The following is a 15,444-nucleotide window of genomic DNA, read 5'->3' on the forward strand; positions in this document are numbered from 1 at the left end:
GAAAGAAAGTAGTACAACGAAATTAGCAAGGTTTTGGATGATCGCGAATTCACCGTGTGCAGGTAGAGTTGGTTAATTCCAATTTTGATGTGCAAATCCAAGAAAATGTGTTTTGTTCTACTCATGGTACTGTGCTTTGGTTCATTGACAAAAAAGAATGTAACCAAAAAAAAACAATGAAAAAAAGAACAGAGAACAAATTTGCCATCGACGGCATTGATCAGCAGCTCATTATATTCTCTTGTATTTTCTTTGCTTCAGGACGACGAGGTCAGGGTGTTACAACAAATGAAATGAAGGCTACATCAGCTGCACTTCTTCTCAACAGCTAAACCCTTTCAAAGTCACTGTACAGTGAGGGATATGAGATCTTCCAATCCTCCAGAGATCATATTCTCTATACGTTTGAGACGTTATGATGTTGTGTAAAAGAGCAAAATTTGGTATTTCTTTGTCATGAAAAACTCTTGCGTATAGTCGTGATAATCTGGTTGGACAGCTCAGTACCTCGCAGGATGAGATACAGTACAAAGGAAGCATAAGCAAGTACTGCCAGGCAGAGAATTGAACCAGACAACAGGCCTCTTATTTCTGAGGAGAAGAAATCCAGCAGGAGATAGCCATTGATTGTGATCAATAGTGTCGCCACTGTCCAGGTCACAGCCTGCATAAATTTGACAGAACCAAGTGAGAACACCATCGACTTTAACACCCTCATCTTTTCGGTTATGTTTATAAGTCAAAATTTGAATTTTCAACCTTAAATTTGAAGTTGATTTTGGGATACTTTAACCGAAGTTTGTTTTTCAGGCTTGACTTTTAGATCGCTAAGAATACGTATATAAAAGTTTTATTCACAAATTATATTGTTTGGAACAATCACCCCCTAAGCTTTCAGGAAAGTCAAGTCCAAGAATGTCACAACAGTCTACAGCATCAATACAAGAATACAACCACTGCTTATAACTAAGTAGTTAACTATTTCATAAACATGCAGATAAAAACAGGTGGGAATTTGGGATATGTCCTATGCAGCATTCATGATTCACTACAGGTGTTTAATTCAATCCTAATAGAGTGGATGGCTTTTTCCTCAAGGCATGCAGTGGCATCTAGCAGCAAACTGTGCAATCATGAACAGGCAGAAACACATCTACAATCTGTAATTTCCGTAACAGAAAACCAGCTTAATTGACTACCGCATTTATGGCTGGATGATGTTGTCGATGGAAAATATGGTCATTACATGAAACAAAAGGTGCATGATAGTTACTAAAAAGCAGGACAGGAATTGCGCCTGAGGACAATGACTTACTTGAGTGTTTCTACCTATTTTGAAAACTCCCATAACTTCCTCCTTGGAAACCAGAGTTATCAATGGAATCAGTGCAAAAGGGATCTGAATTGATTGAAGCACATTTAGCCACTCGTTTAGAACATCCAGTGCAGAGTCTGACGCATCAAAGAACAGTGCAACAATTATCGTTGGCACAATTGCAAAGCTTCGGGTGATCATTGACCTGATCCATTTTTTCAGCTTCAAATTCAGAAACCCACCCATTATAAACTGTCCAGCATATGTTCCTGTTATTGTACTGCTCTGGCCAGCAGCTAATAGCCCGATCCCCCAAATGTAGAGGATAGGGAAAAACCCTCCACCAAACTTCTCTTGTAGATACTGTCCAGCATTTTCAAGGCCAATACTGCCAGCTTCTTTTGTGCCATAAAATCCTTTTGCAAAAACAGTTGTTACAAAGAGATTTATCATGAAGGACACAGCCAAGGCCATGGTTGACTCTATTGAATAGTATCTCAACGCTTCACGGACTTGGTGTTCTTTGTTTGGGTCTATTTTTCTCGACTGCACAAGTGCTGAATGGAGAAACACATTGTGTGGCATGATAACACATCCAACAACTCCAACTGCTTGTCTTATTGTCCTAGAGCTTAATTTTGGGACCAAAATACCTGTAGATGAAATTGCATGTGATAAATGGATCAGAGTGTGGGGCAACTTGCAGTACAAAAATACTGCTGATCAGTAGGGTCCTTACCTATTATCAGGCCCTTCATGTTGGGTTTAGTATCAGTGAACATCCATGCAAAGGAAACAGCCATAGTAGCAATTAGAATTGCAAATACAGCTTCTAATTTCCTCACTCCATAGTTTTCAAGAGACAGAAAAATGAAACTGAAAAAAGAACATCTGGTAAGATGATGAAACAGACAATGATGGTTCCACAATTTTCATGACTTTGAATATTAATCTTAAAGTAGACCTGACTTAGCAGCGTGCAAAGCACAAGGTACAGATTCACATTGAAACTAGCAATTTTATTAATATTATAACCAAATTAAGTTTAGCAGTGAACATGTGAGACTTGGCCAGACTTGTGTATCATATTAGAATAAATTAAAGCAGGGTCTAGAACAAGATATAAAATAACTCTAGATGGCGAACAACAGAACATGTCCTACTTTTATCAGAACCAAATGTCCCATCAAAGAATTGCATAAGCAGTGAGTACGGACTATGCATGTGGACACCAGAGAGCTCATGTCCAACTAAAGTGAGGTGGTGTTTAGATTGAGAAAATTTTTAGGAAAAGTGTCATGTCAAATGTTTGATCGGATGTCGGAAGGGGTTTTCGGACACGAATGAAAAAACGAATTTCATAGCTAGCCTGAAAACCGCGAGACGAATCTTTTGAGCCTAATTAATCCATCATTAGCACATGTTGGTTACTATAGCACTTATGACTAATCATGGGCTAATTAGGCTCAAAAGATTCGTTTCAAGATTTCTTTCATAACTGTACAATTAGTTTTTTGATTCATCTATATTTAATGCTTTATTTAGGTGTTCAAAAATTCGATGTGATGTTTTTGGAGAAAAATTTTGGAAACTAAACAAGGCCTGAATTTAAAATACAGTATAGCTGTCATCAGCATCGATCGAGCTCGAAAAGGTCAGCATATACTTCATATCTATATTTCTCCAGACCAAATTAAAAATATCATATGCCTCTCCTGACAGTTTTTTCAGAATCTAACATGACAACCTGAAATTGTGAAAAATGACCTTTGGAAGTACAGGAAGCGTAATTGTCCATATCTGAAAGCTGGACAATAATTTTTGCAATGCCATGACTCACAGCTAAAACAAAATTCAGACTTTATGTTTATGTAAAATGCACCGGGGCAAAAACTGCTTCAGTAAAAAAAAAGGAACTTGGTAACCAAATAATTGGAAAACCACCATTCAAATTTCATGACAGATTTCGCTGGGTGTTTCCATCTTAGAGGTTCAGAATACTCCAGTTTTTCTATTAAATACCCAGAATAAATAAAATTTCAAAACTTGCAAGTTGTGCTGAAGGTCCGCTATCTTTGGCCAACTCTTACCATCCTACTCATAGAGTAGCCTGAATTTGAAGTCAATCAATATACAGTACAGTGACATCTAACACCCTGATAGTACAATGCCAATTAAAAAAAAACAAACCTCAAAGCTGTGAAATTAATATAGGAATTAGTGTGGTTTACAACAAGATGAGAACTGAACAAACGCCTAAAAAATGTCTGGGATCTCAGACTGGTGTGAAGCTACAAATTAAACGAAAACAACAACTTAGCAGACGATCTAACAACTTCGCGCACATTGAAACCTCGCCCAAATGCCAAATCCAGCTCATAGTCTAAGATCACACTCAAAGTCGTTAGCAGCAACAACTACTAGTACATTTCTTTTCTCTTTTGAAGCATCAATCAACTAGGCTTAAAGCTGTAACATTTTTTTTTTCTTTTGGAAGCATCCCAACTGTAATAGTTGAAAAAAGTTGTAATCTTTTGGAACTATGGTGTGACCTCGTCGATCACAATCAGTAAAGCCATGAAAAAGATTGAACCACTCGTGAAGTGAATTACTGAACCGACCAACAAAAAAAAAAGTTGGAAGCAAACTGACTGACCAATCCATGGCGGTGATGACGACGCCGGCCCAGAGCGGCAGGAAGCCACGGCTGAGGATCTTGATGGCGATGGCGCTGCCGATCACCTCCTGGATGTCGGCCCCGACCATGGCGACCTCGGCCATGAGCCAGAGCGCCCGGCGCGCCCAGCAGGGGTACTCGTCGCGGCAGAGCTCGGCGAGGTGCCTCCCCGTGGCGACGCCGAGGCGCGCGGCGAGCAGCTGCACGAGGAGGCCCATGGCGGTGGCCCAGAGGAGCAGCCACAGCAGCGTGTCCCCGGCCGCCGCGCCGGCCTGCAGGTCCCCCTCGAGGTTGCCCGGGTCGAGGAACGCGATGCTCATCAGGAACCCGGGCCCCGTGTACAGCCACAGCTTCCGCCACGAGAAGGGCGGCGAAGCAGCGGCGGAGGCGAACCCGAACCCGTCCTCGGCCTCCACCAGGCCATCGGCGATGGACACGACGACCTTCTCGGTCGCCTCGTAGGCGCGCTCCTCGAGGTCGTCGTCGTCGTCGTCGTCATCGTCGTCGGAGGGGGAGGGGGAGGGGGAGGTGGAGGGAGGGAGGAGGGCGCGGGCCTCGTCGTCGGGCGTGGCGGGGGAGGCGGAGGCGGAGGCGGGGGCGTGCTCGACGGCCTCTCCGGCGGCGGCGGCGGGGAGGGAGGCCATCGAGATGCGGGCGGGGGAGGTGGGCACGTGCCGTGCCTTCGTCTCGACGGGAGGGGATGCGGTGTGACGCGCAACAGTGTTGTCTCTGTTACGGCCATGCCTTTTTATATGGGTTCGGTACTCTGGGTACCACTCGCCATTCGGCATTTCGGCCTTTTTGGGTTTGGTTTCTCGGTTTTCTTTTTTCAAAATTCGGATAAAGCAACCCAAAATGCAGCAACGGCTTTCGCGCCAGTTGCTCCATCCGTTGCTTGTTTGGTTTCGATGCATAAATCAACCTCTTGTTCAGGCGGTAATCCTGGTAGAGTCTCATAGAAGACGTCGGTCAATTCTGACACCACTGGAATAGATGATAGGTTCTTGACCTCCGATTTCGTCTGCATGGCTGATACAAGGTAAGCGATACAACCTGACTCGATTAGATGCTGTGCCTGTAAAGCTGAGATTGTCGTGATTCGATCACCAACTTGTCTGAATTGCAATGAAAATGGCTTAGTCCCCGGTTTCTGGAATGTCACCTTCCTGCGAATCAATCGTGGCATGACGCATAGTCAACCATTCCAAGCCCAGCAACACATCCGCCAGTTTTGAAGTAAACCACGAATCAAAGCCTAGGGGTTTCACACCCGTTTGAGACAATACCATGAAAATTCGATATTTTATTAGATAGAGCCGATGAATCAAAGGAAAAGCAAGCCTCTTTTTCCTGTACATATCGGTACTATATCCTTTCTTTGCTCGAAGGCTTCAGGTCAAGATCCTTTTTCCTATCTATTGAAGATGCTTCTACCTCTTCAAGTTGGAAGTGCAAGAAGAAATGCGGTAAAGCGGTAAATAGGAGTTCCATCTACCACGCACTCGCCCCATACTCCAGTTCAGCATCCATACTCAGCTAGGAGGAAGGTGCCGGGGACACTATGAACACACGTGTACTTGGTTGACTTCATGTCCCGTCTCACAACCAGGTAAGATCAAATAAACAAACAGCTTGCTTGCCCAATCCCTATTGAGAGGATTTCTTGAGCTTGAACTTCCTTTTGTAGCTCCGCTCACAGGGACTTCTTTTCATCCGCAATGAAGCTTATACCACCACTTGATCAGTAAGGCCTGATTCAAAAAAGATCAATCACCCCCTTCCCTACTTCAATGGAAAAGGGGGAATCGCCCTTTCACAGCCGCCCCTCCACTAAATTGATACCTATCCTTTCGCCTAAGATGATCACGAACGAAGACAGAGAATTGCGTAGATAGGAGGAGGAAACAAACCAACCCAGGGCCCCACCAAACAAACAAAAGGGAATGAGAGAAATGATCGGAACGATTGAGGAAAGAAAGAGAATGGCAGCCCCTTTCCTTTCGCCCAGAGGGCATCGTCGTCGGGGACAGGCTTCGAGGGTTCTTCCATATTTAGATATAGAGATAGATGATGATAGAGATCTAGATCTTTCTATAGATAGATCCTTTGATAAATTTCTATTGATCCGCTTTCAAGATCTATGAACAAGAGAGAAAAAATAGAAAAGTAAAAAAAAGGAGATGAATAGATAGGGCTGAGCCGATAGCAGGACTGGGTACGATGATGGGGCGAGAGAGGGAAAAAAACCTTCGGGATGGATCGGGAAAAGTGACCCCCGGCTCAGCCCACGACTTCCTCCCCTTCGCATAGCTCTAGTGATTCCCTTCCCCCTTTTTTCCCAGAATGAATTCGCCCGACGCGACGAATCCTGCCCTCCTGTCTTTCTTTCTCATTGAATGAACCACTGCCTGGGATGCCCCTATGCCTATAAATTCAATGATTTAAGGGCCCCAGGGGAAACTTCGGAAAGAAAGCCTACTGGTTGGTCTGGTTGTCCCCTCGGCGATGCCCGGGCGGGCCTCGGTTCAATCTTGCCGATTCTACCTACACATGGCTCAAAACGAAGGGGTAAGGCCAAGTGTTCTTAAAACAAAACTCTCAGTGCACTTCGGAGCACGGTCTTCCGTTAGGTCCTTTACGGACGACGAAAGCCCCTTGGCTATACTCTACTCTTCGCCTCCGGCTGTTCTGTTCTTTTCTTTCCTTTTGGCTCGGCGGAGCTGAGCTAGGTTCCATTACACTCTGTAGTAAATGCATGGACAGTCCACGCAGCAAACCGAGGCCCTGCGTGCGCCGTACGTACCGCCTATGAATAATAGGTAGCCCCACCCCAGGCAGAGTTTGTGAGCTGTGTAATAGGCGACTATTTTGCGCGGTTCGGGGGGCACTTGAATAAGCCGCCGGCCCCCGGCTGTGTCTTTACCCCTATCCAATTTTTGGGCCAATTCCCCCTTCGTACTACCAAAAAATGAGATTCTTGCCGAATCCAAGTTTGCTGCTCCAACCATTACAAAACTAATACTTATTCTGTTTAGTACTTCAGGTGCTTCTCTAGCGTATAATGTCAATCTCGTAGCGGATCAATTCCAACGAGCCTTTCAAACTAGTACTTTTTGTAATCGACTCTATAGCTTCTTCAATAAACGTTGGTTCTTCGATCAAGTTTTGAATGACTTTCTAGTCAGATCGTTCCTGCGTTTCGGATATTCAGTCTCATTCGAAGCTTTAGACAAGGGTGCTATTGAGATATTGGGCCCTTATGGTATCTCGTACACATTCCGATGATTGGCCGAGCGAATAAGTCAACTTCAAAGTGGATCTGTTGTGCGAAGAGTGCGTTATGAACCGTGGCCGCCTACCTGCTTTGGTTGGTGGGGGCGGCTCCTCCGTTGTGGGTAAACGGGAAACCCGACTCTACGAACCCGAGGAAAGGCTGCACTGCTTCCGTAGGGGCGTTAAGACCGGAGCTTTTTGTAGTGCTAGCAGGAATGCAAGTGAATGAATCCAATCCCATCCCCTCGGCGAGGTAATACCTTATTGAAGTAGGGCATGCTACGGCAACACAGGACTGACGGGGTGGGGGCTTGCTGTCTACTTGGCGAGCCTTCACTGCCCCCTTATGTAACTTCCCTTCTTTCGCCCGTCCACGAGGCAGTCAAAAGAAAGAGAGAAAGGGGTGGCTATAACGCAGGAGTCGTGGCGGTTGTATGCCACAAGGTCCCTATAGACAAGGGGACAAGTGAATCATCGCTTTTGGGTGCAGGCAGCCCTCTACCATCCATCCCATTGCATCCCTCTTGTAGAGTACTGTACCGTCTCAGACCAGATACATTTATGGAAAGAAAGGATTTCATATAAAATCTTCATTTTTCTATTTGTTTCCCATGCATTCCGTTATTCCCGTAACTATGGATTGATTGTCCCTACCTAACTAAATGGTAGTGGTCTAGGGAGCGCAATTGCTAGAGCACGGGAGAATGAAGAGTAATGATTTAAGCAAGAGCAGCCGGACGGACTACTATAGTCAGTCTAGTGACTACTATAGTCTTTTCTTTCTTTGTAGCTAAGGTATAGCAGCCTTTCCGAGCGAGTCTCTGGGATCTCCTATAAACCCCCATGATGTGCTAAAGGGGGGATATTAGGGGAAGCAGTGAGTGGAGATTCCCCTACAGAGAGCCGGATGAGGGGAGACCCTCACGTCCGGTTCGGAGGGCGGGGATATCCCGACCCTACTATCATTATGCCTTTGCAATGTTACTTGGTTCAACTCCATTTGTGACCTTTTCTCGTATGTGGGACTCTCTATCTTCTTGGGTAGATTCTAGATCGTCTTTCATTTTGTTAGTGAGCAGTTTTCTTATTAATAAGTCAAGTCAAGAATAATAAGAGAACCGTAGGAGCTTGCCAGGACGGCTTGGTAAGCAAGCTACCTGTTATGTAGGCGCCAACTCCCAGTTCTTTCTCTTCTTTCTTTTTTTTATTCTAGTTTTTTTGACTATAAAGTATAGCTATGGTATTCTCGGCCAATCTGTCTATTCAACAAATAAATGGAAGTTTTCTCTCAAAATATTGACATAACATAGGAAAAAAGATCGGAAAGCATTGTTGTTTACCTAGGATTCTTTTCTCCTTCCCCTGGGGACCATTTGCCTAAATGCTTCGCCAGGCTGACCAGATAGATTACTTCTTTCTGCTAGCTTGCCCTAAGAAAAACAACAGTTCCACAGATATCTCCGGTGCTTTTCTATTCAAAACACAAGGGCGCTAAGCAAAGAAAATTTCAATTAACGAACAGTAGGTGCTTTTTCTTCCTTGGCCCATCTCAGCGATATGTAGGCTCTCGGCCCTTACTTGAATTATCCTTATGTTCATCCTCCCTATAGAAAGAAAGCGATTTTATGCCCTCCCGAAGGAAAACGTTTGGGCTGACTGGAGCTCGACACGGAGCAAAATGTAGATGATCTCAGCAAATGGGCGAGGTAGGAGGACGCGGTTGGAAGTTTTTTGACACGAGGCCTTGTGCAAAAGACGAATACTTCAGAGCCCACCAGGAAAAGGATATTGGTTCGCATCTCTATATTGATCCGCGGCGCTTCTATGAAGTTTTCCTTGTCTCTGATTTCAAAGCTGAATGGATGACTGAATCTGTCGAAGCATCATTCGATATTTGCATATTGACGTAATGCTATGAGGAGTTAGAGTCTTCTGCAGGAAAGACATTTCTTGTAGAGTTTTTTAGATCTTTTTGCTCTACTTTTTTTAGTATTCCTTACATAAGATCTCGGAAGAGCCGATGTTTCCTTCCGCTTTTCTTTCATATTTTCTTAAATCTTTTCGTTTTTTATCGGACCAAGAGAAAAAACTGTTAGACCTAAACTCTTTTAGGAAAGAAAAACAAATGCATATACAAATGTATGATGCATATATCATAAAGAAGGGATATGGAGCGGGTAGTGGGAATCGAACCCACAACCCCATGGTTATGAGCCTTGTCAGCTACCAAACAGTTCTATCCTGTTAAACTAAAGAGCGGGGAACTAGTGGATAAAAAGGGGTTGAATACGCCCCTCTACCATATCTATACAAATAGAATAGTCCATTTATACAGAATGGTAAAGAGGGCTCTTCTACGATCATCAATTCCGGAAATCCATACAAATACGAAGGGTATTTTATCCTTACCAACTGGATCTTGTTGCACCCGGTAACAAACATGCATAAACCATTTCTCGAAGTATGTGTCCGGATAGCCCAAAGTCTCGATAGTTAGCTCTAGGTTTTCCGGTCAAAAAACAACGTCGATGAAGGCGTGTCGGTGCACTATTACGTGGCAGGGATTGCAATTTTTCTTGCATTTTCGTTTTTTCACTCAAACTCAAAGGGTAAACTTTGCTTCTTATCTTTTTTTTAAGATCGACGAATCAAATGATATTTCTGTTCTAATTTCTACCGCTTCTTCTCTCTCTGAATCAAACTTTTTTTGCCATAATGTGCCGTTCCTACTATCTACCAAGTATATGGTTCTAATCCTAGATGGAAAAATAAATAGAAAAATAAATCTAAGAAGGCGGATCTTCCCCCTCCATCAAGAGTAATGAACTAGGTGCTGATACAGTACAAAAAATTAACTAAATTAACCAAACTTGCCTGATGTTGAGGCAATCAAGAAAGCGGCATAAGTGAATATATAACCCACGGAAAAGTGAGCTAATCCCACCAATCTTGCTTGCACAATGTAAAGAGCCACAGGCTTATCTCTCCAGCGAATTAAATTAGCCAAAGGTGTCCATTCATGAGCCCATGCTAAAGTCTCAATTAATTCCTGCCAATATCCACGCCAGGAAATTAAGAACATAAATCCAGTTGCCCAAACAAGATGTCCAAATAAGAACATCCACGCCCATACCGATAAACTATTCATCCCAAAAGGATTATATCCATTGATAAGTGTGAAGAATTTAACCATAGGTAATCTCTTAACCATCCCATCAAATCAGTGAGAAATCCTGTGATAAGTTTTAAGAACAGCAATCGCTTAATGAGATATAAGACTATAAATTGGCTGTAAAGATATTTTAATGAGATAAACGATGAGAGAGAAAGCACTGGGCTATAGATTTGTAGCTATCTACAGCATAGACTCTAAAACGCAGTGTGTGTATGACATATGGGACACAGTAGTATATATTTTATAGATAACTATCGTATGAATTGAAGCTAGCAGTTAGCTAAACTTACTCTAAGCTAATACTCCATATCAATTTTTTTTTGACGTTGGCTAGTTCAGAAAGCATCGAACATTTGTACGTGGAGGGAGTAGTCAAGATGAAATGCTCAGTGAATGTTCAGTGGGAGAAGTTAAGACGGATAATTTAGGTTTTGGTTTCTGGGGTTGGTTATGACCAAATTACGGGGCATTTAGGTAGAGTTGTTACCGGTTATTTATTATCCACCGCTATATACATACTAGTGTCATTTGAATAATATATGGGCAAAGAAAAATAACTCATTGGAATTTTTATATTGGGGAGGGTATTATTTATTTTACTCGTTTTATCCGTACTCATTTAGTATATGTAAACTTGAACCTACCATTTTTAAACTAGCGTCATGCTACAAAAGTTTATCAAACTTAACTGAGAATTGGTGTAATAATTTATTATGTATAAGCAACTTTGTATAATTTTTGATCAATTTCTAGACGTGGGGCCTACAAATGTGTCTCTTCTTGCCCACTGGTTACCCATTTGGATTGGTAATTTTCTTAGAAATAAGTGTGTGTAAAATTGGGTATGGATATAGGTTACCCAATACTCTCCCTAGTGGCAGGTCTACATTCAGGTTACAAAAGACAGCGAGTGTGTTTACAAATTTTTGGGAGCACCTCCCTATTTTTGGATTATTTTTTGACAATTCAATAGCACTAGATAATACTCAACATTATATGAACCAATTCACCAAACTAACATCAATTAAAACATTTCTAAGTTAAAATTCATAGCCATCGCTCCATTAGCCCGTCACGATTCACAGTATTTTTGTTTGTTAGTTTTTTTTTTAGTACTGGCAATAGAAACCGAACTGATTTCTGTTAGTTCATACTACTAACAACAAAATTGACTTCGATTAATTTGGGTTCGGTTCGGTTTCGGTTTGTTTTGCCACCCCTAACTCATGATGTGTCTCTCACCTCAAATTATACTATTCTCTATTACTACCTCTATCCTAAAATACATAGGCACCGTATGGAAGTCACGGAGATTTTAGGTTTTTGGATTATTTTATTTTTGTTATAGCTATTTAAGGGTATAAATAACTAAATTAACTACTAAAAGTAAAAAAATATTGATTGCGAAAGATCATACGGGGAACATATTTTACACCCAATATACTATTTAGGAGTTTGGAAATCGAGACGATTAAAATCTATAATCCAACATGGATCTCAAATGTAGCCTTATTCGTTCTAGGTTGTTTAACAGAAAATAGAGTTAAAGAAAAATGACCATAGTGTCTCATATTAAATGATGTATGGTTGAGAATGGAAGTGTAGTTAGGGATATGATGGAGATAAATTTGAACAAGAGGTGTTTATTGTGACCATACTTTAGAGCATCTCCGACAATGGGCCAAACAAGTCCCCAAAACAATCCCCTTATTTTTTTTTTGTCTTAATAAATTCCTCAAGATCCGGTGTTTCATCATGTGAAACACTAACATTTTCACCTCCCTCATCGAACCGTTCTCTAGGATCCACTTCTCCCTCATCTTCTATTATCATATTATACATGATAACACAAGCTTTCATAATATATCCTAGTGTCTCTTCATCCCATGATCGAGCCGACCCACGAACAATGGCGAAACGAGCCTGTAGAACACCAAAGGCTCGTTCAACATCCTTTCTTACCACTTCTTATGCTTTTGCAAAATATTTCCTTTTATTACCCTGTGGTTCTGGTATGGTTTTGACAAATGTCGCCCAAGATGGATATATGCCATCTACAATATAATATCCCATTGTATAATTATGACCATTTATGTTATAGTTTACTTTAGGAGCCTCACATTTGGCTAGCTTAATTTGCAAACAATGGAGACCGATGTAGCACATTGATATCATTATGAGACCCGGGTAGACCAAAAAAGGCATGCCAAATCCAGAGATCCTTTGTAGCAACAGCTTCTAAAATTATTGTAGGCTCGTGCAAGCGGCCGGAGTACCGTCATCACAAAATACAGTTATTTAAGCTAGCCATGATTGCCATTAAGAACTTATTGGAACCGAGAAAAGAAAAACACATGTTCTAGCTAATTTAGTGGAGCAGAAAGAGAGAAACTTACACAAATTAAAGAGATTCTAAATAAATTGAAACATATTTTATTAAATTAAAATACATAATCTCTGATGGGCTCTATTTTTTAGGGTCTCTGTGCGGTCTCTCACCTCTCTAACTAGGCGCTAACAGGTAATATCGGGCACCTCCAATGCATAGTGCTTAGTGAGGTACTTAACAACATGATTAAACTAAGCTATGCTTAAGAGAGCTACTTAAGTATAGTGCTTAGCTTAATAATATTGTTAAGCACCTCACTAAGCAGTAAGCACTCTGCATTGGAGGTGCCCTATAGCTTCTATTTTTTTATGCTCCAAATATATGTAATGATTTATGTATGTGTTTGTCTAAACTTTTAAATGAATATATATATATATATATATATACACACACACACACACACACACATACTAGCAAATGCCCGTGCGTTGCAACGGTTTTATTACAACGGGCTTTAACAATACAATTTTATTTTATTTCTGTAAATGATACGGGAATTTTCATATTAATAAATTCACTATTTAGTGTGAACTTCAATACAATGCTGATTTTTTTAAGAAAAAACTAAAATTTAGAAATTTCATCCCTATCGAAATATGTGCAGCGAATGTTAAAAATATTTGTGGTATCGATTATAAATATTGATTTAATGGTAATTTTAAAAAAATGAACACTATTTCTTTTTTAAATTTGGAAAGATGTTTTTATTTGATTGGTCGAATACTGTATGTACTGATAATAAACTTTTATGTGGGCTTCTAAATAACTTGATCAAATATGTTGTGATGAAAATATATTTAGCAAAGTAGATAAAATGCATCAACAATATCGTGAGAACTTCTGTATACTCCAACCCTCCTCTTCTAATGGACAAAACAAAGGCACGACTGTCCATACCAAGTTGAATATATTTCTCTCTTATTCGACTTAGGTAACGTGTAGAGAAACCTCATGTAATCATGACGAGGAAACTGGATCAAGAAAAGGAAATCACGAAGGAATCACCAAGCTTCCTAAAAGCATAACTTGCAAACAGATAATTGATTTGTCTTTCCAGATTCAGAATAGCGCCATCCGCCCATCCTATTATAACGGCAAATAGAACAATTAGATCAAATATAGTGTTTGTGCTATAGAGATTTACTCTGAAAGCATCACGTGAGAAAGTGATGATATATATGAGAACACAATGATTGAAACTTGAGAGTAATACATGTAATATCTGATGTCTTGTTCACTGGATGCGTTGTGATTGCCAGGTTCTGTCAATATCTTCATACTACAAGGAACTAAGAAAAGAGCACATCAAAACATATAGCAACACACTCAAATCACTTGTTAGTTTAAGTGTATAAAAGCTGGCTTCCTGCCTACTCCTTCGGTCCTTTAATAAACCAAATTTTTGGTTTCTGTGTCCCGCACCATCCATCTTATTTGAAAAATTTTCAAGAAATTAAAAAAAGTTAGTCACATATAAAACATTATTCATGATTTATTATCTAATAAAAACAAAATTGTTAATCGCAAAAAATTTTTGAATAAGACGAAGAGTCAAACATTATAGGTAAAAAGTGAAAAATTGGTTTATTTTGGGGCGGAGAAAGTAGACAATGTAACTTTGGTGTTCTTGGAAAGGAAGGAATCTTGCAATATGAGTGAAATACACAGAGCCACAGACACAAACAGTCCAAGGGTGTGTCATCTAAATTCTCATATTCTCAAAATACACATCTGAATCTCATAACTTATCAGAGTATGCCATTTCAGCCTCAAAGTCACGGTTCCTTTGGGATCCTACGTGGCCTTGACATGGTATGCCATACAGAAGCTGACATGTCCTGCAATACAAGGAGGAGATAAAAGGGGAAAAAAAGAGAAGAACAAGGAGAACAAAAGGAAAAGAAAATAAGGAAAAGTAAAATTTTTAAGTGGATCTATTTTTTGGTGTCCACGTGGCATGCCACATCATCTCCACGTGGATCATGGAGGGGCGGTGACAATTTAGTATTGGAATAACATACATTAACAAATCATATGATCCACATATGCATTTTGAGAGTTTGAAAACCTAGATGACACAACCCCATAAATTATGCATATACAATATGCCCCAATACAAATGTACAAAGGCAGTTTGGAGTTCATCAAAACTGTTTTTTAAGCCCGTTCATCAAAACTGTTGCATGTCTTATAAAGTGCATTTTCAACTAGAAGTTCACATAACCTGTCGGTGTCTTCGCTATTATACACCCCGTATATCATGTGCCCTGCAAGGACTGCATTTCCCCTTCCTCAATGAAGAATCCCAAGTTCCTAACATGCATGTTTTTATCCACTAATATTGGTTGTAAAATTCTAATGTTGTTAGGCATCTGCGCTGCATATGCTTCTTTTAGGACATCCTAATTAAAAACTTACATCAAAATTGGGGTTTCGAAAGCATAAGAGTCGTTCAATATATGGTTCAACCAATTCAATTACCGCACCCACAGTCATACAATTTTGTTCTGAAACAAACCCGATCTCCGCCGCGTCGATGTCGGCGAGCACCCCACGGGGCCCTCTGAGCACGGTGGAGGCACGCGGCGTCGTCCTCGCCGACGAACGTGGCCGGC

General features: G+C 41.0%; 1 protein-coding gene across 1 annotated transcript; it reads right to left on the minus strand.

Moving 5' to 3' along the window:
* Positions 1–200: 200 nt before the first annotated feature.
* LOC102718890 (metal transporter Nramp6) lies at positions 201–4,783 on the minus strand. Its single transcript, XM_015842951.2, has 4 exons — positions 3,972–4,783; positions 2,055–2,191; positions 1,316–1,968; positions 201–664 (listed from the first exon to the last, which is right to left on the minus strand). Exons 1-4 carry the CDS (start codon positions 4,781–4,783, stop codon positions 455–457), a joined length of 1,812 nt encoding a protein of 603 aa, XP_015698437.2. The 3' UTR covers positions 201–454.
* Positions 4,784–15,444: the final 10,661 nt, after the last annotated feature.

Source organism: Oryza brachyantha, chromosome 12, assembly GCF_000231095.2.
Source record: "Oryza brachyantha chromosome 12, ObraRS2, whole genome shotgun sequence".
In the NCBI taxonomy this organism is placed as follows: Eukaryota; Viridiplantae; Streptophyta; class Magnoliopsida; order Poales; family Poaceae; genus Oryza; species Oryza brachyantha.